The 26,206-nt window shown below is 36.5% G+C and overlaps 1 protein-coding gene across 5 annotated transcripts in view; it reads left to right on the top strand.

The window, feature by feature from the left end:
• The window catches only part of trak1a (trafficking protein, kinesin binding 1a), a 60,566-nt gene that overhangs the window by 11,052 nt on the left and 23,308 nt on the right, over positions 1–26,206 (top strand). The window contains exons 1-4 of one of the 5 annotated variants that reach the window (XM_056236498.1): positions 845–1,100; positions 5,624–5,818; positions 22,587–22,663; positions 23,161–23,277. In XM_056236498.1, coding sequence (XP_056092473.1) covers positions 1,097–1,100; positions 5,624–5,818; positions 22,587–22,663; positions 23,161–23,277 — 393 coding nt within the window. In that variant the 5' untranslated portion in view covers positions 845–1,096. Of the gene's footprint in view, positions 1–844; positions 1,101–5,623; positions 5,819–12,759; positions 12,963–18,371; positions 18,433–22,586; positions 22,664–23,160; positions 23,278–26,206 lie in introns of those variants that run through there. The other 4 variants (XM_056236494.1, XM_056236497.1, XM_056236495.1 and 1 more) reach the window with 4 other exon arrangements.

Below are 26,206 nucleotides of genomic sequence, written 5' to 3'. Positions count from 1 at the left end.
ACTTAACTATATTTTGGGGACAAATTTGTACTCGGAAGTGAACAAAATCTCCAAAAACCTCACTTTGGGGATGTCCTCATTTGTAAATCTGGTATGAAAAATAAAGTAATTAATTTTTTTTTTTTTTAAATCAGAAAGTTTTGTGTGATGGGTAGGTTTAGGGGTAGGGTTAGTGTAAGGGGATATATACAGCTTGTACAGTATAAAAACCATTACGTATGTGGAATGTCCCCATTCAGACACGTGTGCTTGCATGCGTTTATTTCATATATAAAAAATGCTGCTGTTTTGCTTCTTTATAATTAATAATACTATTTCCATTTATATTATCAGCATGACAATTTGAGTAGAATTAATTCATTTAAAAATTATAATCATTTCCATGTTTAAATATTATTCTGCGAGTCTGCATAATGTACTATTGTATGTATGCTATTTATTTATTTATTTTTCTGTTTAAATAGTTTATTATTATTATCAGGGTATTATATATTCAATTTATTTTAGATTTTAGTTTTAAATTTCATTTTGAATCCTAGGCTTCCATTGTGGACCCCATTTATTTATTTTAAAATGATTATAATTTTTTCTGTTATGTTTAAAATATTGTGTATATCCATGCATGTACTATGTTCTGTTGAGGTTGCTTCTCTTTCTTTCCCCCTTATACTTACTAACACACTGAACAGCTGTTAAACTACTAGATTTATCTCTGAGGCAGTTCCCCTGAGGCGGTCTAACTTCCTGCCTAACACACGCCCCCAAAACCCCCTGATCTGCAGCCCGTTCAGCGTTTTTTTTTTTTCACGAAAAGAGAAAACTGATCCAGGGTCAGGAGGACAGAAACAATGAGCGCTGAATTCAACTGGCCTGAGAGCGCTTCAGTCTATGTTTAGTGAGGGAACCATGTGACTGGTGTCATCAGCATGCCAGACATGGCTGGGCCGTGTCCGCCTTTGCTCACTGCCTCCTCCCTCGTCTTTCCACTCTCCCTCTCTTCCTCTAATCACTCGTTCTCTGGACGCCGTGTCCGATCTTGAAGGAGTGTAAAATGTGAGTTTGGGCGAGTGAACGGAGTGCCCGTGGCTGCAGCACCATGAGTGAGTACTGCTTCTTCACTCGCACTGGACTTTTGCTCACTGCCAGAGTTTTCTCTACGGTGTCTCACTGTAGACAGAGATTTTGTGCAGATGTCCTTCTGTGATTCAGGGTTAAGGCGAAGTTGCTGGTCTTTAGGGTTCGTTGAACTGTGACTTTGTAAGTTGGCAGTTTGTACTGCCATGCCAAAAAATTGCCATCAAATGCCTTCAAAGAGAAATGTTATCTTGGATTGGAAATTTTCTATCAGATTCTTTGTGTTACTTTTAGGGATTTTAGACATTCAGTGTAGTTTTTTAATTATTTTTATTTTATCGATCTATCTGTCTATCTATCTATCTCTCTGTCTATATGTCTATCTATCTGTTGAGCTATCTTTCTGTCTATATGTCTCTATATATCTGTCTGTCCATCTATCTATTTATCTATCTATCTGTCTGTCTGTCTGTCTGCAATACACATAAAGTGGGATTTAAAAGTCTGGCTTCACACTGAAAATCTGTGATTTAAAATCCACATGAAAACCTGGAATTTAACAACCATAAAAATTATGTAAAATATAGATACGGACATTGTATGTTCTGGGCAGTATTTCTGAAATAAGCAAATATGTTGGCATATGTTGCGTACTTTGTGCAAAAGGTCAAACGTTCATGTTTCCATTGAAGCACAAGATCTGGATATTTTTCGAATAATGTTATTAAAATGTTTTACACAAACTTGTAGAGCTCATGCCTCTTGAAACAGCTTGCAGCTTTACAAACCAAATGAGCTTATGTGTGCGAGAATTTTATAGAACTATGTATATAAATTTCAACTTGTCACTGAAAGTGTTTTGATTTTTGTTTTACATTCTGTCCTAATAAAATTGATCATTTACAAATTGGACCCCACCGTAAATGCATGTGAAGGAGACTGGAAGGACAGCATGTTTTCACTAGTGCTGTTGCTGTAAAAATACAAGCCTGAAATAATCACTGGTCATCCACATCCAGCACACACACTCAAACATGCAAAAGGCTTCGCTTTCCATGGCAAAAGAACACTATATTTCAACACACTTCTGTCCACAAAAGAGGAAACCAATATAGGCTGTTGATTGTTGTCATAAATCTTTAGAATTTAGGTCTGTTTATTAGTTTAATGTTGTTGTCTATGTACAGTAATGCTTTAATAGTGTGTGCTGCTGTTTAATTTTTCTCATTTCAGCAAAGTCCTGACAGGTTTTGACCTGCTCTTTTTTTCTTTTTTCTTTTTCTTTTTTACAGTTGGCTTTTTAAACAAAGACTACTCTTTAGTCAGATTTTAACAGAACGAACCCTTCATCCGATACCGGTGTACAGATTTTCTTTTCATCAATCTGAAAAAAATTCATGTTTTCACTGCACTTGTGAAAACTTTTTTCACAAGTGCAGTCTGTTTATATAGCAGATATGTGTTCAAGTCATTCTGTGCAATTCAGAGTAAGTTTCCCCCTCATGGGCCCCATGCTTTCCAGTGTAGAGAAGACTGTCTGAACCATACAGTTCTATCTTAGCACAGCGCTACAGAACAGGAGCCAAGTTAAATCCTATTACGTTTGGGTTTCCCCCCCCTCTTTTTTATTATGCTAAGATAATGCTTAAATAATTACTGTTTCTTGAACAGTTGGCTACATTTACAGTCAGTGGGATTGATGACCATGTTTTATAATCTGAATCTCAAACTGTCCCGTTCAAACAACATCTTTGCTGCATGAATTAACCAAAGTCAATCCCCTTTTTTATTTGCTGTGGGTATCCAAAGGGTCAGTGACTAAAGTACAAATCGATGAGGATGACATCCAGAACACTGAAATCTTTCCAGAATAGTTCCATTCTCATAGGGGTTCGCCGAAAATTCTGGTGTTCGTCCTGAAAATGTGCACGAGTAAGTTCAGTTCTAGAGTGGGGTTGTCACTCTCGTACATAGCCGGACAATGCTACCCAGACTGTCTGTTGGATTTCTGCTAAATATTACATTGCTTCTGGCACATTTTGACATTTTCAAAGTGAAATGTTCAGTGAGTGGTGATAAAAGCATTTAGAGTTTTCTCTGAAACGGATGAACATGAATCTGGGAGCGTTTTAATGCATTGGTTGTTGTACGTATCACGGCACAAAAGGAGAAAAAAAATACAAATTAACACCGTTGTTCAGCAAGGATGCATTAAATTGATCAAACATAAGAATACAGACATTTATAATGTTACAAAATACAAAGAAAAATTTTTTATGATGTTCTTTTTAACATTCTATGCATCAGAGAATCCTTGAAATATTGTATCACAGCTTTTTTTTATATATTAAGCAGCAAAAACAACATTGTTTTCAACATTGATAATAAGAACCATTATTAATAATTAAGCACCAAATAGTTGATGATGTGACACTGGAGACTGGAGTAATGGCTGCTGAAAATGCAGCTTTACCATCAAAGGAATGAATTAAAATATATTAAAATAGAAAACTTAAATTGTAATAAAATGACAAGCCATTTCAATGTAATAATAATTCACCATATTACTGTTTTTACTGTTGCAAATAAATGCAGCCTTGGTGAACATGTTAATAAAACACTGCCAATCGCTTTCTACTGCTGTGTACCAAATGTTTCTTCACTTTAAAGTAGTATTTTAACAGAAAATTACAAACAGCAGCTTTAAAATCATGCAAAGTGCATTGCCAGGTTGCATTATATCTGTGGCACAAACTTGGTGACCTTGTCTAAAGGTGAACACTGCTTTTATCTTGGGTCAAGGAGTCAGCACTGTGCTACATGCCAGTAGTGCACTTGATGTTCAGCTCTCTCTCTCTCTCTCTCTCTTGGCTGACCGACAGTGGTTTATCTCTTTGGCATTACCGCTGTAATGGGTTTGCATTGTTTCTGTGTGCTCTCGGTAATGTAGCCACAAGGCCAGTCCCATTCTAGAGGTTAAACCCCTGTGCTTGGTTAAACACGAGCATGCGGCCTCCATCACACATGGTGGTTGAGTCTCTTATTTGCCACATATATTTCAGTCCTACATTTCTGCTTGCAGCAATTTAGTGGTTACTACACAGAAGAGAGTTATAATGATATTGGTGGATCGGAATAAGGGCTGGTTGTCTGACGGAGGAGAGGCTGCAGTGTTGAACAACAGCATGTTGTCTGAAGGGAGGATGGGCAGAATAAAATATTCTGTTGGGACTGTGTCTGCTTGATAATTAGCTGTAATGTAATGATGTAATGTTTGTGTGCTTATGAATTCAAACGAGATATGCTATGCTTGAACAAAAAGTTGAACCTCAGTATTTTTCCACCATCTGTGGGTTTTATCACTGTTTTATCTATTGTTCTAGCTTGTAGTTTTAAGAGTTTTGCCATTTATATGCGTGTTCATGAGAAACTCAAAAGGAACTTTGTCAGGAAAATGTAAACTTAGTTGTGTAGTTCTTCATCAGACCACTAGAGGTCAGCCTAGACTCGCACTTAATGTATTTTCCTGTATACACGTTTAGTTTGACCCCAAGCGTGTGTCTTTGAGGTCACATCTAGTAAATTGTTGTTGTGTTATTACACTCTTGTTACACAGTTATTACAACCATATTGCTTCATTGGCTTTAAAGAATTTATGTGGTGTTTTACTGTGGTGGTGGTACATTAGATCAGTGATGGTATCAGATGGCAATACCATGGTACTTTTTATATATTTCGAGGCCAAAATATATTTGAATATTTTATGCACCGTGTATGGGGGTGTTTCTGGGCTATTTTTGCAATAAATGGAACCCTGTCCACCCCAAGCTTGTTTTTAGTGAATGTATAAAGTCATTTTTCTATATCTATGAAGTTCACACGGTAACATTTTACAATAAGGTTTCATAAGCTAACATTAGATAATTACTTTAGTTAACATGAACTAAGAATGAATGACACTTCTACAGCATTTATTAATCTTAGTTAATATTAATTTCAACATTTACTAATACATTGTTAAAATAAAATGTATTTGTTAACATTAGTTAATGCACTGTGAACTAGCATGAACAAACAATGAGCGACCGTATTTTTATTAACTAACATTAACAAAGATTAATAAATGTACTGTTCATGGTTAGTTAGTTAATGCATTAACTAATGTTAACAAATGAGACCTTATTGTAAAGCGTTACTGTTCACACAGATATCCTAGAAGAGTAACCACCACCCATATTTAACTACCAAGTATATTTGACTTCATTTTGAACAGTTTATTTATTGTTATATAATTGAATGTTATATATTGAAATTTTATTTTAATTCTGTAAAAAAAAAAAAAAAAAATTTGTCACATGTTGTTGCAAATGCACTGACTTCAAAGACTACCATAGTACCAGAAAACATGGTTGTAACATGTAAAACATGGTTATTTTTAGCATAGTATTATTTTTATTTTTTTTCAGTCACATTCATTGAGCAAATGTCTCAATTCCCTGGCGCCTGATTTTTCTCATCATTCTCTTTGCTTTCTCTCTCTCCTTGTCAGATGTGTGTAACAGCACTGATCTTCCTGAGGTGGAAATCATCAGTTTGCTTGAGGAGCAGTTGCCTCATTATAAGCTGAGAGCTGACACAATATACGGCTATGACCACGATGACTGGCTCCACACTCCTCTCATCTCACCCGATGTCAACCTCGACCTGACCACAGAACAGATCGAGGAGACCCTCAAATATTTCCGTAAGCACAGAATCACTTACTCTCATCCGGTTCCTCTATTTTTCTCTCTTACATCCACTGTTTTTCCTGTCTCTTTCTCTGTCACCCATGATGAAGTTGTCTTTTTCCATTGACACTGTTTTACTCAAAATAGTAACAACAAATATCTCACACTAGCCTGGTTAAAACCAGACCATTCTCAGTTGTAACTGAGTTATGGTCTGGCAAAGCGTCATAGACAAATAATTTCCAGAGGGGCGTCACCAACGGACGTCGCGGATAGACCTAAACCCAATCAGAGCGATGAAGGAGATGACGTATGCAGAGCGGCGGAGAAACATCTCCGAGTGTTGTTCTTTGCTCGGTTTTTAACAAAAAGGAAACGTTCAAATCGCTTAAAACAGACGCGATAGCTGATTCGAACGAGTGATGTTCGACGGCGGCATCCATCTTTGTAATGTAGGCTACAAAATCTGCTTCAAAATCCCAGCGCTGTCGTCATCGTGTAAAGCCCGCCCCAACGTTTCTGATTGGTGCCTCGATTTCGACGGATTGGAAATGGGCTTGAATGAGCTCTTTGCCAGACTAACTTTCAGAGCAAATCTAAATTTGCCGGAAGTTGTCTGGGTTTTCCCAGGCTAATCTCACACATGCACTGACACACATTCTTATAAACACCATTCATACATGCTTTAACAATGCTTTTACATAAGGGTTACGAGTGAGCATTGCATTTCACTGTTAAATTGTTGTTTCAACTTAAAAAAAAAAAAAAAGTAAGTGTTTGTGCTGCCTTAAAATTAAATTTTTTTTTAAAAAGTTTAGTCAACTGAAATATTCACTTAGTAACCTCACATTTTAAGTTGACTAAACTTTTAAATTAGTATGAATACTTACTATTTTAAATTGAAACAAACATGTTTTTATTGTTGCATAATTTATTTCAATAAGTCTAGAATCATGTATAGAACCATTTAAATCTTCATGATAGTATGGCTGAAAGATTTTAAATGCTTCATTACATGAAACTTGAGATACTTGAGATATAACTTGGCTAATACATGTGCAATTGTTGCCATGTGACAGCTGTGTTTGGTAGCCACAACACTGGGTCTCATTGCTTTGGCAACTGCCCAACACTGCTGGTCATTGGCTGAGTCTGCTGTCACTCACAGCACCAGTGTTTATAGGTCTGATAGCTCTATGAGATCCTTTCCCATGATCTGTCCTTGAGTTTGAGATTGAACACTTGGGTCGTCACCATTTGACCACATGCAAAAAAATTATTATTCAGTGTTTAACAGGCAGATTTGCAGTCAACCTTACATTCTGCCAACCTTACATTCTCCATCTTTTAACCACTGTGTTGAAATAGTAAAATAATTGCAGTCAACAATGTAGAGGTTTTAGCCTCCCTGGAAAATTGTTTTACATGGATAGGCCTATGTAAACATGTTCCAAAATGCCCAGTGCTTTAAGTAGAGTGGAGAAATGCCTTCAGACATTAAAAAAAGCTGTTTTTTGATTATTGTCCTTCAGTGTACAGTATAGTCATCAGACTTTGTAGATCACAGATTTACAGTGTGTTTGTCTGTTATTCACTCTGGTTCATTGCGAGCTGATGTCCTGGATTTGATGCCCTGGATCTTATGATCTGTCATACAGCTCTTTCACATATTAGCTAAAAATAGTCCAAACTGAGGCTCAGCTCTGAGTTGGAGAGGGACTGTGGCTAACATGATTTTTCTCAGTGCATGTTGTTATGCAATATATGCAAAAGTTATTTTTTGTTAAAAACCAACTCATTCAGAAACGGACGCCACTACTGTTTGTTGCTTGGAGATGCACAATAGTTGATCCTATTGTGGGTTTGTTTAGAACTCACGTAAAGCTGCGCTGTGTTACCCTACCATTTAATTTGACAAACAAATTGACAGGTATATAGGTCGACCGATTCATCGGTTTTGCCGATATATCGGTACCGATAGTTGTTTGGTGGAACTATCGTTATCGGCAAAAATCCACACCGATAGTTTTTCCGGCTGAAAAGAGTGTGCAGTCATTACACAGTACGAGAGCGCTGAGAAGAGACTGTTGGCATTATACAGAGCGAGAGCGCCCTCTCGAGGACAAATAACAAACTATCACTGGCTGAGTTGTTTATTGTAACACGTGAGGCTGCGCGCGGCATAGAGAGAACACGCGTCACAGAGACCGCTGTAACTTCAGATACGCATTTAAAACACCGACAGCGAAATAGTAGAAATACAGAACTCTACATTCCATGTCGTCATATCATTATAAAGTAATTCATTTGTTGCCTAGATTCTGCATTAGCAGAGAAAGAACAAAAGTAGCCTATGTTTGCCGTCGAGGCTGAAAGGGAATACCATTAGTAGTGGGTACCTCAAGTGGTTAAAACAATGTGACAAAAACACGCAAACCTGACCCAAATGTTTAATGTCGCAATTTTTGTCGTTGTTATTTTGATTAGATAATCATCAAGTGTTATAATATAGAAGCAAATAAAGTGAGAAGACTATACATGTAATATACATTTATGTAATTTTAATGCTCTGGCCTTTGCAGATATTTAAAGATGGCCATATTTAAGCATAGCAGACTCTTTGGATTTATATGAAATGGTAACACTTTACAATAAGATTCCATTTTTAGCATTAAAGGGTGTGTGTGTAGCAGTGTGTGTGTAGCAGAGTGTGTGTAGCAGAGTGTGTGTAGCAGAGTGTGTGTAGCAGTGTGTGTAAACCCTAAAACAACTTTTTTTAGTTAATGATCTGTAAGACTGGGGCTTTATTAGTGCTGTTCATTGATCCGAGTAAATGTTTTGACATTTGGGTATAAAGTGTTTTAATTCTACAATATACACAAGGTTCCCGCGGAGTCTTAAAAAGTCTAAAAAAGACTTAAATTCAGAAAGTGAAATTTAAGGCCTTAAAAAGTCTAAAAAACACAAGTTTAGGTCTTAAATTTAATTTACCCAAGTCTTAAAATTCTTACCTTCGTTAATTTTGTTAATTGTGGTCAAGCGTTGTCCGCCGAAAATAAAATGTTGGTTGTTTTGTTTTCTAGTAGGCTACGTGATGATGATAATCCCATGTGATAATCCCATTGCGTGATCACTGCAGGTATAACTCCTGTAAAGTAGGTGGCGGTATGTAACCCGCGCCGCCAATAAAGTGAAGGAAGTTGGTTCACTAGCTACCTGCCCGCCGAATTCGTGCAAGACAAGTTGCAACGTCGAGGTCGGGGAAGTCGGGGCTGTCGTCGAGCGCGTAGTTTTCAAATATCATGGGGACAGGGGAAGTGTGTGTTTAACATGACTTGGCTCGATAAGGGTGAGTTTTGCAGCTGGTTACAAGCTGTCCCTAGCAATAGATATGAAGCTCGCTGAAAAATATGCAAGAAGATAATACAGCTAGGGACATTGGGTGTGAAGGCGCTCGAGCATTGCGAAAACGTTTACGTGCGGACCGAACAAGATCGCTTATATAGCAAGATTTGGTATAGCGGACTTCATCAAGAGAGATCTAATTAACACCATTAGCGGACCGTATGTCTTGATGTTCGTTGTTTACTCATTAAACTGCAAGAAAGAGATGATAATTTGGTGGATGATTTAAAAATATTCGTTAATCATCTGTAAATTGTGTAGTCATTTGAATGTAATCATAACGGTCGCCTGAGGGCGCTCAACGACCACGTCATCCGTAAGCGTGAGTTTCTAACAAAAAAACAACAGTTTACTAAAAAGAATAAATACATTAAATAATTTACCATTGTTAATTTGTGTTTATTTTTGTTTGTTGTTTTTGTATTTAACCCTTTCACACGTAAATTTAAAATATTCGAACTGATCCCCCAGCGTGAGTTTTTCTAGGCGACCGTTATTTAGAACCTGTCACTTTAATGTTTCCATGATGACGCGTCATTGCTTGTCACGTGACACAGCGCAACCACAACAGTGCTGAATGAATGATGATCTGCTTTGATGTCATTTTCCCTTTTCTATTCAAAATATTCACAAATGTATTAGCTATAACATGAAACACTGATATTCCGATTGTCAAATATGTGCAAGTGGATGTGTTTTGTTGTTTAAACACCTTCATAACGATCGCGTTAGTTGATCGTTATGAAGGTGTCAGCACAAATCAGCTGTTTGTGCGATGGGCGGCGCCATGTTAGTTTACAACACGTCAATTCCTCAACTTCTCACGAAATACATGAAAGTGGCCGGAGAACTGGGAGAAGAATAGTTTAAAATGTAAAGCTATTTACACAATGTGTATCTGATATGAATAAAACGTGTCGTCTTATTAGAATGGAAAGGATTATTATTGCCGCTTCCATAGACATCAGTCAGTGTGTGTATTTTACAAACTTAAAATATGTTTAAGAATTTCTGGGATCATTCTAATGTTTCTATTTATGTGTCGTGTTGGTCTTAAACTTTACACATAATGGTCTTAAAAGGTCTTAAAAAGGTCTTAAATGTAACAAACTGAAACCTGCAAGAACCCTGTATACAGTGCTGCCCTCTTCAGGTTGAACGGTGGCTACTGCAGTTGAATTTTCCTATTGGAAGTTGTGGTGGCGCGTGATGTAAGCAGGCACCAGCTCACCACGCCCTTGGCATAGGCTCAGCCCCTGGTATATAAACATCTTGTTCCGTCAAAACCACTGTAGCGAGTCAGGAGTTGGAATTGCAAGTATTGAAAACGATCAGGATAGCGTATATTAGCATATAGTTAGCATAGCATTTATATAGTTATTTAGATTATTTCGTGTAGCCTAGGTAGTTAATTAGCATACTTGTTAGAAGCATAGTTAGTTATTAGCATAGTATTGCATCAGTTAGGATAGCTTCAAGTTAGCGTAGATTTTTAGCAATAGCTTTATCTGTATTTAGTAGAGTGGTTAAGATGGGACGTATGTGTTGTGTTGCTAGTTGCAACAGCACTGCTCGCGCTGAAAAGCGACGCAGTGCCAAACGCTGCTCTTCCTGCATGGACTCCACCCCCGCAGCGGCGTCTTGATGTGAGTGAGCATATATTTTTAATCACAATGTATGTTCCTTCCTATTAGGCTAAAGTTAACCCTCTGGGGTCAACAAACGCGCCGGTGCGTTTTGCTGGATTTTTTCACATAGCAGCAAAATAGACTTAAAATACTCCGTCATTTACGGTCATACAGACTTAAGAAATATGAAAAATAAACTGTGAAATGTCTACGTTTTTATGTGTCCACTTACAATCTAAACAAAACATTGTGCTTTTGTAAAATAAAGAAAATAAACCGGGTATGCTTCCTCGCTCTCCGTGTCCGTGAACTTTTTTTCTGGAGCAAGTCTCTAAACTCAAACAATACTAGTCACACAGGCATAAGCAATATATCTTTATAAACATTTACGTCTCTGCTATTAAATTATCTAATTCAAAACGAATATTCTCTGTTTATGTAATCTGTATGAAAAGATAGAGATGTCAGTCGTTCTCATGGCAACTCATTATCTGCTAATGTGAACATGCCTACAGAGAGCGCACGCTATTGAAACGTGGGTCTCAGGTGTACACCCAACCCCCCCCCCCCCCCCCCCCCTAATATAGTATTGCTCAAATATTGATACATGCTGTAAAAAAAATTGATTGACAGATTGAATAAAGCCTAATTTTAGTTCCTATTTTGCATTTTGACATTATTTCCATGATGATTTGGAAATTTCATTATCTTCCATTATCTTTATCTTTACATAATATGAAAAATGTCTCGTTAATGTAAATTGTTTTAATTTGATTTGTTTTATTTCAGTTGTAAAATACATTTGTATGATACTGATTATGATTTATTCTTAATAAAAAGAAAAATTCACCCCATGGCTTTGGCTCTAGGCAAGAACATATCAAATGAGCCAGTTATCATAACATAAAAAACATATGAAACTACTGCAAACATGATGATTGGTTTCTTTATGAATTTTTTTCAGGACTATGAAAATTGTTAATGTAAAAAAAAAAAAAAAAAAATCCAATTAAATCAGAGGTCACCCATGGTAATTATAGACATGATTTTCACCTTTGTTTCCTTCAATCATTCCTCATATCACACAACTCCATAAATCCATTATCCAACCAGCATGATGTCATCAGTATGAGCCTGCTGCTTGTATCAGCCGATGAGGTGGCAACTGGAAAGTCATCAATAGCAGGTCCACTGCACAGGAAAATGACATCACAGCTGAACGCAAGCTTGTGATTGGATGATTCACACCGTTCAGGAATAGTTTGTGGTGTTCAGAAGAGTCAAAAAGCCAATGGTATCAAATTAAATCAATAGTGTTTAGTTTAGCAAAGAATAAGCCTTTGTAAAGAATAAAGAAGCAAGGCTTTTTGTGGTCTTTTTTTTTCCAGCAGCCTTTTTGTATCTGTTGTTGGCCCAGTGGGTTGCAGAGAGTCAGCTGCTTCTTTTGGCAGGCAGACAGCAAAAGCCTGCCATCACTGTACCAGCCACTTACACTTGAGCTGAGCAGCAAAATGAAATATCCCATGCATGCAGCACTACCGCTGCTATATGTGTGGCAGAAAAGAGCAATGGGAGAGTGAAGGAGGAAAAAACAAAGGGAAAGTTAAGCAACAGAGCACGTGCAGACACCAACACAGCCTGGAGTCAGAGCCAGTTGCCATGGCAACCTCTCTAAAGGGAGGCGCCTTGGAAACAAGAGAGATGAGGAGACGGGGTTGGGCTGTGACGAATGCTTGGAGATGATGAGAGCAGCTCTGATGAAGTGTGCTCTGATTGGCTGGCTTTGGGTAAGCCCCGCCCTCCGGAGTGTGATACAACCTTGACTATAGCAGTGCAGTTTCTTGCGCAACACTGCTGGCTTTTTTCTCTCCATCATCTCTTGTTCTCTGACCTTGTGTGTGTGTGTGTGTGTGTGTGTGTGTGGAATGCATTGTGTTTAGTTAGTGGTGGATTTGGCTACCGAGCTGTTGGGAGAATGGACGGCCGTGGGTACATGTATGTGTGTGTGACCTCAGACTCCGGACAGGAGAGGCTCCAGCTCGCGACTGAAGGAGACTGAGCATGCAGAGGTTTGTGGAGGCGGATTACTACGAGCTGGACTGGTATTATGAAGAGTGCGCTGACGGTAAGAAGGAAAAATCCTGTCTGCTGCCACTGAGGGGGAGAGAGGGGTGGGGAGAATCACCCATGAGAATTAAACACTTTCAGAAAAGTTGGTTAGTAACATGGTCAGCCATGGACGAGACTGTGAACGAATATGGAAATAGGATTTGGGCTGAGACGTACTGTAAGAATGATGGAGGAAACATTGAGGGTGACTAAGTATAGCTGGCCTCTCAGCTCCTGTGTTGCATCAGACTCAGCACCAGGGTAAAGCTTTAAAATGACTTGCATTAATAAGTCACAATCTTTATATAATTCTGAAAAGTACATACACTACCGTTCAAAAGTTTGGGGTCAGTGAGAATTTTATTTTTATTTTTTGGAGGAAAGAAATCAATACTTTTATTTATCAAGGACAGTAAAGACATTTATAATGTTACAAAAGATTCTATTTCAAACAAATGCTGTTCTTTTGAACTTCCTATTCATCAAAGAATCCTAAATAAAAAATAAAAAAACTGTACAACTGACAGACCAACAACTGTTTCAACATTGATAATAATAATAAATGTTTCTTGAGCATCAAATCCTCATATTATACTGATTTGTGAAGGATCATTTGACACTGAAGACACTGACACTGGTGACGCTGAAAATTCAGCTTTGATCACAGGAATAAATTACACTTTACTATATATTCACACAGAAAACAGCTGATTTACACTGGAATAATATTTAATACTATAACTGATTTTTGTTGTATTTTTAATCAAATAAGTGCAGCCATGGTTAGCAGAAGAGAATTCTTTTAAAAGTATTTAAAATCGTATCGACCCCAAACTTTTGAACGGTAGTGTATGTGCATATGCAATGGCTAAAAAAGACATACAGTGGGGTTCAACATGATTGAAAAGTTTATTTGAAAAATTAACATAATGTCTTTTGCTTGAAAGACAGCGCCACTCAAGCTGACATGAAATTCACAAATGTGTACAACGTGATGAATGTTATCCAGCATGATTTTTGAGAAAGATCCAAAACAGCATCTTATCTACCTATCTACCCACACATCCATACATCCACCTCGCATCCATACATTCATCCATCCATAAAGATGGATAAATAAAGACATCAAGATGTCAAATCAATCCATCAATTATCTATCAATTCAGTTAGCTATCTGTACTGTATATCCATCCATCCATTCAGTTCCATCCATAGATTCATACATAGCCTATATCCATATATCCATCCATCCATCAATCCAGTTAGTTATCTGTATATCCATCCAGTTCCATCCATCCATCCAGTTCCATCATCCATCCAGTTCCATCATCCATCCATCCATACATCCATCCAGTTCCATCCTCCATCCATACATACATCCATCCATCCATCCATCCATCCAGTTCCATCCATTCAGTTCCATCATCCATCCATTTGTTTAGCCATTTGCCCATCCATCAATTCAGTTCCATCCATCCAGTTCCATCATCCATCCATTTGTTTAGCCATTTGCCTATCCATCAATCCAGTTCCATCCATCCATCCATCCATCCAGTTCCATCATCCATCCATCCATTTGTTTAGCCATTTGTCCAACCATCAATCCAGTTCTATCCATCCATCCATTTGTTTAGCCATTTGTCCATCCATCCATCCATTTGTTTAGCCACTTGTCCGTCCATCCATCCATCCACTTGTCCATCCATCCATCTGTTTAGCCATCCATCCATCTGTTCATCCGTCCGTCCATCCATCCATTTGTTTAGCCACTTGTCCATCCATCCACTTGTCCATCCATCCATCCATCCATCCATCCATTCATCTAAGATTTACCCATAAAGCTTATTGAAAAGTGTTGCTTGTCAGCAAAACTGCCCAATAACATTTATTTACTTGTCTCAGTCTGAAAGCGGAAACACACGTTTATGACTGTGTGTATTCAGGTTTAAACCACATTCACACCCTAGTCAGTTATATCTGAATATTCATAGACATAATATCTCATTTGTCTGTTGTTCTTTCAAAACCCTTTTTAATATCACTCTGCACCTTATTTCAAAGCATGGAAATGATTCTGTTCACACAGACACTTAGTCATGCTCCGCTCTTTTTAATCAACACTGTCTCTCGCTAATCTGAGATCAGCCATCGATGATGCGTTGGCATTATGAAGTCTGTTTCACAAGCAGCAGGTTATATCACAGCACTGCACTCTGATCTAGACTTGCTGCATGTTTTATTGGTCTCTGTTGACTGATGGCCGCCTTATCCTTCCTTCCTTATAATACTTCTCCTTAGAATTGGAATGGTTACGTAATCCTGTGCATAAAACTGCTCTGTTTTGATCCCAGACATTTACTGTTATGTTGTGTCTCCATGCAGCGTATTATGCAAGTTCTGGTGTCAAGTTGTGCATATGCAGTTTATTTGGTTTTCTGGTCTGTGATGGATTTTATGGATAGCTTTCCGTCTTGATTTGAACACATTGCCATCAACCAACCACAGAGATGGATCCCTTTAATCTACCGTAGTGTAAAGACAGTGATAAACAGTCCAGAAGTGCTAGATGGATGTGTACGTGTTTTCAAACACACAGACTGTTGTAGGCAGGGATTTGGCATTCAGACTGTCATTCAGACTGAGACCGCGATGTGAAATACTATTGGAGATGATAAATATTGTATGTGTTTAACTGCTCATTGACAAGATAAGAATTGATGGTGTCGTTTGTTTCAACTGTCTGAACTACATTTACTCCAGATGACTGATGTTATATTGTCCCAAGCACACTTCATCGTAACACTTGGACATCCCATCATGCCTAAAACTAGACCAAGCTATTCATAGTTTTCACGTGACATCACACACTTATAGTAACGCCCACCTGGAGGGCAAAGCAAGGCTTTTTCTGCTGCCCACCAGTTTTGTACTAAGTATTAGTGCATTAAGACAGTGATATTAAAAGACCAAAAGAGCACTCCAAGCAGGTTTTGAACTTCGAAAACGTTTAATGTGATATAAAAGGATAGTTAGAAGATGTAGGAGTCTTTTTTTCTTCAGTTGAACAGTAAAGACGATTTTAGCTGAAACCGTGGTCCTTGGTGATTATCATAATGCAAGTGAATTGCTACTGTCACTTTGAGAGTCATACATTTTCTGTGTTCATCTGCTTGTATTTATATGAATCATCAATAATGTGTATACTGAATGTGATCTTTTAATATCACTGTCTCTAACTGTGCATTAAGCCAGTTTAAGCGTTTATCATGATAAGTGCTTCAGAATGCTCTGCTGTTTTTACTAATATAAAAACTGCAGCGGTTGTTGTATGTGGATCACAAGTGCCCGGATCTTGCAGTTTGTTCACTGTTTTCTTTAGAGGTGATATAAATATTTGTGGCTTGCAGGAATATGTAGAATATAAGCTTTGTTTGTATATAATTCTCAGTGTATGTGATTATAATATGTTTGTTTTTAAAATGTACAGCTGGTGATACAGTATACTATTCAGGACTTTACTTTTTGTTGACCCACATTATGTGTTGTGGTTTGGTTCTCTATCACTCTCGCACAGCATATTGATTACTTCAGCGGGGGGGAGCAGAATTCACACATACACACACACACACACACACATTCTTTTTTTCATTCCCGTCTGACCTCCTTTGCATTTCCCAGTCCCATTCTCTCTTTCACCTCCCCTCTAAAGTTTTCCCAGCCCTTCACCATATTCTTCACCATTTTCTGGCTCTTTTCTTGCTTTTCCATTTTCCCCTTCAGTGGAGTTAAAGCACAAAGGCTTAAGTTCACTCTAAAGAGAAACCCACCTCCTTCACGGCCACAGCCATTGTACGATCACACAATTCCTGTCACGCTATTGTGTTTCCATAGGAATGAAGTCCGTCTAAAGGCCCACATTTGCAGGAGTGTCTACTGCAGATTGTATTGCAGTTATCAATTTGCATTCTGTCAATGCAACACGAAAAATGAGTGATAACACATCTAACCAAGGCATACTGAATTGTTATTGTGCGATTCATGTGGCATTGCTAGACTAGGTGGAGTTGCACAAGTGTAGAAGTCCAGCTGTTATCAAACATCTCATGTCTTCACACTCCAGTTGTTGGAGTTTAAAGTCTATCACCATATAAGGCTATCATGAACTAAAATGATTTAGCACGTTCCTTAGAATTGTTATTTAGCATAGTTGTATGAGGCAAGTTAACAAAAAAATAATCAGCCTGGTCTGTGTTTATACATTGGTACTTGTAGATTAAAGATTTGTGCAATCAATAAGGATTCATAAACACCCGTTCATCTAATTTAAGTTGTTCATACTGTACGTAAATGGTTTAAGTTTTAGAAGATGGCTACATCAGTATTGCACATTTTAGTGTCTATACAAAGAAAGTAAATGTAAGTGTGGCAGAATCACAGTTTACATAAAATACATATGAATACTCATGAGTGAGATTACATTTAAATAGTGGTAGGTTTGGTAATTGAGTAAATCTAACAAAACATAGTCACAATTTATACCAAATTCAAAAGAAAGAAATTGGTGTGTATTTATTTTGTGTGTGTGTCTGTGTATATAGTGTATACACATGCACACCTGTTACTATATATATATATATATATATATATATATATATTAGTAACACATACACACCTGTTACTATATATATATATATATATATATATATATATATATATATATATATATATATATATATATATATATATATATATATAGTAACAGATGTGTCATTTTGTCCCTGGTGTTTTTACTTTATGGTTCCTGTTGTGTCAAATGTCCTGTTTGCCTTCTCTATGGCAATGTGAGTCTTTTCACCAGGGAATAAGAACAGGCCCTGCCCACACAACAGGTGTAGTCAAACACAACTCAGACACGCCTTGATAGTTTCGATGGTGCGTCAGTGGAAAGTACCATTCAGTCCTATGCAGAAGGGGGACGGGAGTCGCATTTCCTTTCAAGTTTGAATAATCTTGACATAAAACCTTATGCAATCTGTTAATTGTTTTCATTCGTAAGCTTTTCAATCCTATACATAAATGCATGCTGATCTGCACAAATGTAGTCGTGCTTTTCTTCCTACTTTAGTCAAACCTAACCTTTAAACCTGCTGTTTCGTATCTGAATGGTAGCGTCCGAGCATTGAGTCTCCTGTATCAGGTGTGTGTCGGTCAGAGACCGTCTATCTGATCTTTGAGGTTATATGTCCAGCCCAACATCCCAGTGTCACTCATGGCTGTGTACCTGAGACGACTGGGCCAGTCTGGGCGTAACTAGCCCAGTGATAGCATGGCATTGCCTTTTGATTGTTCTAATGAGGAGCACTTTGAGTTTGACTCCTCTTCAGAGATACTGGAAATATCTACCTCATCTTACTTAAGCTCAAACAGTGCTGCTGATGATGAGGATGATGATGGTGAAGATGCAGAGCCGTATACTCTGGAGCAAGGTACAGTACCTGTGCCCTTTGACAGTTTGATCCTTGTAAATGTTTAACGTCAGTGTGCTGTTAAGAGATGGACTGTCAAAGTAACTCAATGGCTTTCAAGAATGTTTTGATCTCAGAATAAGACAATCTAAACAGGTTTTTCCATCCTTGGTTGGTGATGACATACTTAGTTAGGAGTTTTAAAATGTACACATCAGATTCCCCTTCTTATTGGGTTTCTTCTTTTCTCTGCCCAGATCTGATCACTATTTGTAGCCTTCATGTTATTCGACATGAGCGTAAACACTGTCATTTGTGTTAGAACATCTTTATTAGTGTCAGTGCTTTAAGGAAATCAGTGAGTTACTCAGGTTGAATTATTTACTGTAGCTTCATTGTATTAATCATAAAGTCTCAGGAAGAAGTATTAAAATGTGATTTAGCTTTTATTATGACTAATTAAGGTTACATGCTGCTTGGGTTTATTATAAAAGTGCACTGTCCCAGAGCTGTTCATAAGGTTGATCATGTCAACACTGCACAGACGTCCTCATAGTGGCACAACACGCATGCCAGCATGCACTGCACGTACTGTCATTATATAACTATTGTAATGATTGACTGTATCAAACTCATTTTTACTTTTTAGCTTTATGACTGCCGCTTTTAATATCATTAGACAACATTTTATTCAGATTTTTTAAATGTCAATATTAACTTTTTTTTTTTCTTACACTTGTGTAAGGGTTTGTTTATCACTGTACTATCAATCAACAAAATTTCAATCAATAAAATTTATTTCGGTCCTCACACAAATTTTTTTTTTTTTTAAACAAAAAAAAAACAATATATGCATGCATAACAACCGAAAAAGGTGTAGGCTGAAGCATAATTACTATTATTACATAATTACTTTCTGCGTCACTTTTCTCTCTGGATTTAGCCCATTCAAAATAAACGTACATTAAGAACATTTCCAAGATGTTCATACACATCTCAGACATTATTTCAATAGTTAACATATAACGTACACAAATTGATAATATTGAATTATATAATTATTTATCAGCTTGTTTTTATTTTTAATTTTTTTAATTACAGAGTGAATTACACAAACTACATAAACTGATCTGTTAATGTCATTAAAATTGCCTTTGGTGTTGAAAATAATAATAATGATAACTATAATTATTATGATTGTTAGTAATTGACAATAGTGATAAATATCATTAGCACAATATAAATTGTACTAAGTGTAAATAAATGTACTATTTATAAATAGTATATTAATTTATGAAAAACTTGACATTTAAAAATGTCAGGAATTCCTAAGTTATTCTGCTATTTTGTCAGCCATTTTTTTTCCTATTTTATTTATATGTATCTATATGTAATTATAGGCAGTGTTCAATTTTACAGTCACCCCAGATCAACCTGAGGCTGGTGTACACAGACACCCTAATAATAATTACAATAATTATATATATATATATATATATATACACACATTTATAACTCTTTAACTAACAATACATTTATAATGCATTATATACGGTATAGTATACAGGTGCAATTAAAAAGCTGGGAAAGTTTATTTCTGTGTGCAAACTGACTTTTATCGGAGGTTATTTCAGGACAAAGAAAGTCACCTTTATTAACACACTAAACAAGATGTGCAGGAGATTTAATGCCTGGCTGTGTTCTTTGTGTCCAGTTTACACTATGGGAATAATTGTCTCTGTGCATTGGGAGTTGATCTGATGGCAGGTCATTGTGTACGGTTGGTCTGAGTTTGTTGTTCTGTCTGGTGTTGAGCGTCATGATACCGGGGTAATTGAAGTAAATCTCTACATGCTGGTGGATGGAAAAATTAGTTTGAAACACACTGTCCTATGGGAGCTTAGACCAGCAGTTGTTAATAGTCTAACTTGATTTTAGATGAGTGTAAATAAGCCTTGCTAAGCAGATTAATTCCTTGTGATGACCACTGAACCGTGAAAGGTACATAATGTGATCTCCTTCAAATGTGGCGTGAGATATATGGGATATGTGTATATATTAGTATGTTATTATATATATTATTTAGGCTATATATTTTGTTCAGTAAGGTGTTGAGATATATTACTTTTTAGTAATGACAACATGCCATATACATTGTCAGTCAAAAGATTGAAAACCCCTGCTCATTCTTAATTATGACTAATTTTGCATAATGGGAAATGAGACTAAATATTTTATAAATATTATTTACCTTGCTTTATATTAGTTATTTTTTATCACATTGCTTTTTTTTTATTATTATTTTGGGGGTTGAACCTTTATTAAATGCCGATCTGTTAAGGACTTTGTTCTGTATTATTTGTGACCAGGACAACAGTGGTTCTCAAGTTAACCTGAGAATAATATCACTCCAGCAACAACATTTGAGGTTGGGTGGGTTTGTTAGGTTTACCATTGGGCCGTATCCTATTAGCCATTGTTGTCGTGTGACTCACAGTTCTAAGTTTAACCTACAGTATACTGAAAGCTTGTGTAGGTCCTAAATAAATATTGTTAACCATGATCAAATAATAACACTGAAAATGTTCTTTGTTATTATAGAGGTGATTGAAAAAAAAACAGTACGGAGTTGATATATTTGAATGAGTGCTACAGGAATGTTTCTGTGTGGTTTATAGCTGGGTGTTGCTGGCAGGTCAATATCTGTGTGTTGGATTCAGTCTGTGCTCTCTCTCTCTATGCTGTGTGTGACGCAGATGGAAATGTCTGCTTTGCATTTGATTCTTTAACATCACACTTAACTCGAAGAGCTTCTGTAGTTGTGTCGCTTTTGAACCGTTGGAAGCATTATCACGCTGTCTAGTGCCATAGATGGCCTTCCCACCAGCAGTACAGCAATTATGTAAATGTAGTGTTTATCGTGCTAATGAAAGTGTTTCATTGTTAAAAAGCTTCTTCTATTACAGCTTAAATATTATAAATGATAAATATACTATAAATTCACCCATTCCCCTAAAAGTTTTTTTTTTCATTTCAGCCATCCATTTGCGTGAGTTTAGTTTTTTTGTGTGGTTATAGTGGCACAGAAATTAGGCACTGCAGCTTTAAATGTTAAAATTACGCATATATTTGTTTTACAACAAATTATATTGCTCAGTGTTATCTGTAAAATTGTTAATTTTATCTTTGGATCTGATACACTGTATACATTGCATGATAAGATTTTGTTTAATAGGCTGTAAGAATATTATATTGTGGTAATTATGCTTTGCTTCAAACAGACAGGCAGAGAGGATCTACTGGATGCGACCACAATACATCCACTGAGCTTATTTATAAGCTGACCTGTTGATAGTGAGAAAATATGATGGTGATAATAGTTGTGTTTTATCTCCATTGGGATTGGAGATGTTTCCTTGGAGAAGAGATCTATTGTAGCAAAAATTAGATTCTGGAAGAAAATTAGCTAGACCATGTAAACAATATGAACTGTAGAAGAACAAAAACATCTGTTTAATGTTAGTCTCAGAGCATAATGAGATGCATCAAATTAAAAATCATTATTTGATCATTTTATATCACTTTTTTATATCCCTGATTTTGGAATCAATCAAAGAGAATCAGAATCATGTGTCATCCATTGTGTAAAAGAAGCGTGCTTAATTGTATTGAATGTGCACTTGTAGTGTACTTCAAATCTTAAAAGTAAAATAAAAAAACTGTACTTGCAGATAAAATGAATGAAATAAAAGGCCACTTAAGTGTACTTTAAGTATATTCCATGACGGTTTCTTAACACATTTAAGTACACTTTTAAAAAACTGTATGGCAAAAATGTCAAATCAATATTTTTACATTTAAAGTACATTTTAAATCATGTATTACTATTTTGTTGAACTTGAAAGAAGTACACTTATTTTGATGTGTTGTCTAACACACACACACACACACAGAGAGAAATATCAAAAGAAATACAGGGCTCTATTATGATCCCTGACGAGCCCCCATTTTTTTCTAAGTATGCTCAAGTATACTTTTTCACAAGGGAGCATGTAAAAAGCTTGTAGACACCTCGTATGTTACATACTGATACTTGTGTGTTTTAAACACAATGTAGCTTTAACTTAGAAATGTTTACTTTGAGTTTGTCATTTTTCACTTCTCTGTTTCCACAGTTCTATGTGCTGATCGAGTGGGCCAGATGACTAAGACATATAATGACATAGATGCTGTTACACGTCTCCTGGAGGAGGTAAGCTGTGTGAAGTGGGCGTAAAAATATATTTTTTGAAATAGGGTGAAGAGTTTTTTTTAAAGCATGTCTCACATGTGATGTAGGTCTTACAATGTACCAAAATAGTTAATGATTACATAAGTATGATGCAAATCTTGTGTTCCTGCACTGGGTGGTGTTTCCATATGTTTTTGTGAGATTATAATTATTGTGAGCTAGATGTAATATCTGGGATATTAAGGAACTATATTTTAATCCATTTACAGTATATTCAGTTATTTCGGATTCGCTCATGTTCAATTTGGTCGCGCAAATCTAACGAAAATCTGCTTGTTTTAAAAGTGAGTTTTGTCTGAGCTGTGCTTCATACGTCGCTACACTATTGACAATGGACGTATTTTGCCTGCAAAATCTTGCTTACATTTTGCTAATATGACTTGCACCTTAGGAAAGTGTTTAATAGTGTAATGTGAATTAAACAGAAACTTATGCCATCACTCTATATGTCATTCCAGAAAGAGCGTGATTTGGAGTTGGCGGCACGTATTGGCCAGTCTCTGCTGAAAAAGAACAAAACCCTCAGTGAGAGGAATGCCTTCCTGGAGGAGCAGGTGGATCACATACGAGAAGAGGTAAGAGGAGAAAATGGAAAGGTGAAACAAGCCTGCTGGCTAATGTCAACTTTTTTTTCCCTTTGTTTGTTTTTGCTGTTTACAGATGACTGCATCTGTTTTAAGTGAACATAACCATGAATTTAAAACTAATGTGTGTATTGTCTCATCGTTAAAATGCTTCATCCTATTTGAACTATGGAAGACTAAATTTAGTGCCACTTGTGGTGCAGAAATTAAGAAAAATTGTTCTATCAGTACCAGATTAGGGGTTTTCAACTAATAGCAGAACCCTTTGTGGTGTTAAATAGAAACATTTTTAAAAGGTTCCATAAAGAATCATGCTTTGAAAACTAGGGCTGTAGTCAACCAAAGAAATCCTTATAGTCGACCAAAGTCCTGCCCTGCGCAACGATCAGTTGACTAAAAAAAAAAAAAAACGCGATGTTTTGATTTTTAATTGAACATTTATTAAACAATTGTCATAGAACATTTATAAAACAACAACGAAAAAACATAAATAATACATACAACTATAATAATAATACAATTCTTTGAAAATTAAGTGATTTTTTTAACTGCAAAGTGAGGAGATCTGTCCTAGCTCTATAGTGACAGTCACAATCGCGCACCTGACCACACCACACGCTACAAAAAGTATAACTGCTAAAACTGCCAAATAATGAAAAATCCTAACAAAAGCTCTCGTTTATACAGGCTGTATATTCTTCTTTACTTTCAAAGCTATGGGTTAACTTTTGTCCAGCTGATCTAGGCGTTTTAAAACAAACACACAAAAAACCCAAATAGCCTAAAAAACAATCCTAATAATAATAATAGGCTGTATAGTAGGAAGGCATATAGGTTTATTTTCGTTTTGTTACATTATTTAGGCTATATTTTCAAACGCGTCAAGTGTAGCCTACAAATAAAAACAAAAACATAAGAAAACACAATCTATTGAGTCAGCATAATAAAGCCGTTAAAGGGCCTGCTCACATATTGCGTCTTTTGCGCGCTCAAGTTCGTTATTTCAAATGTAGGCGTGCGTTATGCGCGCTCATAATGGAAGGCTCATAATCGTTTTTTCCAAGCGCGTCCGCGCCGCAGCAGCAGTGCAGCCAGCCACAGATGCGGTTCCCGAGTGATCTACGTGGTGCGCTAAACTGTGGTGCTGTTACAAAATAGCATTACAGCATTTAAAGTTGGGGATAAAACCATTGATAAAACATTGGCTAATTATATTTAGAATACAGTAATATATAACTGCTTATAAAGGAATAAATATCAAGGAGTAAATCAATGAAAATGTCTTTCTATTGGTAAAAAAAAAAATGCAACTGGTCGACCAATGAGAATGTCAGGCGACCAAGACGGCATCGACCGATTAGTCGACTAAACGACTAAAGTTGACAGCCCTATTGAAAATGCTATATAAAACCTTAATGGTGTTATAAAAAAAACTGTTAAATAAATAATGGTTTATTGTCATAAATTATAAATTTATTAAAAACATTTTTTTTACCTCTATTTGCATAAATGTAAATGTAGTACTTTTACATTTTATTGACATGGGAATTTGTACCATGAAATTGTTTATTAGCTGAATACATTAATAAATGATAATTGACATTGAACATAAATAAATATGGAGAAAAAGACACGATTGGTAGGAAACCATGCAGATACAATTTAAAAGTTCAAATTTATAGACATTTTAAGAAGGAAATAAAGTACCTGTTTAGAATGTGTTGACAGTCTGTGTAGCTGGATGTTTGAGCTCCAGAAAATCAATAATGAGGTGGATATTTGAACAATTACTCTAAATGTTCTTTACACATAGTAACAGTTATATTTAGATTATGCCATTTCATGCTGGTGTGGTTCTTTGTGTTAAAGAACCATCTTCTTTAATGGTGCAGTATAAAATAGATTTCACCTAAAAACATTGTCCTAAAAAAGAACTGTCCTAACCAGACACAATGTCATGTGATAAAAGGTATCTTTTTCATGTTCATCAGAGTTTTTTTCCTAACTAGCCGCAACGGCGATACGTGGAGAGTGACAGCGGACTGTTTCTATTCCTGCGACTCTCGACTCTCTAACCATTACTGCCACGACTGCCCTACAATCCCAATTCACCTCAGAACTTGAAAATAAATTAAAGGAAGCAAAAATGTTCAAACTGTGAACTCAGTGTGAACAAACAAGTGTAACCCATGACAGAAATTGTTTCAGCCATTCAGTACCGATTTTTAATGTTAAAAGGGTATAATATTTATGAATTTGATTATGTGCTTACTGCTTACTAATTTGTTTGCGAGTGCAGTGCGCTTGCAGAGAGAGCCTGCCTACACGCTTTTCTTATTGGCTGTGATTTTTGATTGATTTTGTAGTGTCTCGTAGTCATGTCTCATCTGATGTGGACAGACAAATTGCTTGTCGCTGGAATCTTATCGCATCGCGTCTGGTTAGGACACAGTGTACAGTAACACAAATCATGTCAACATAAAATGGTTCTTCAGGAAAATATTTTTCTAAAGAGAACTGTTACTATGTGCAAAGAACCTTTAAAGACCATCTTTTTTTTAAGGAGTAGTTCACTTTAAAACGATCATACGGATTCCACTTAGACTTATGTTAATAATGTGGCGTACTGCTGATATTTATGCTACGCCATGACGCACTACGCTACTTCTGACGTCATACGAAGTTGACTGCGAAGTTTGGCCGGAAGCTAGAATTTTATTTGGTAGCGTGCTAAATATTAATATTTTTCTTACACAAACTCATCATTTTGCTTCAGAAGGCCTTTATTAACCCCCCGGAGCCGTGTGGATTTCTTATATAATGGATGGATGCACTTTTTTTTTTAGCTTCAATCTGATGGTTGCAATCCACTTCCATTATAAAGCTCGGAAGCGTCACAGGGTGTTTATTAATATAACTC

The sequence above is a fragment of the Rhinichthys klamathensis genome, unplaced genomic scaffold, assembly GCF_029890125.1.
Source record: "Rhinichthys klamathensis goyatoka isolate OS25496 unplaced genomic scaffold, OSU_Roscu_1.1 h1tg000449l_1, whole genome shotgun sequence".
Taxonomy (NCBI): domain Eukaryota; kingdom Metazoa; phylum Chordata; class Actinopteri; order Cypriniformes; family Leuciscidae; genus Rhinichthys; species Rhinichthys klamathensis.
The sequence above is the reverse complement of the archived record's forward strand: the minus strand, read 5'-3'. Positions and strand labels throughout refer to the sequence as shown.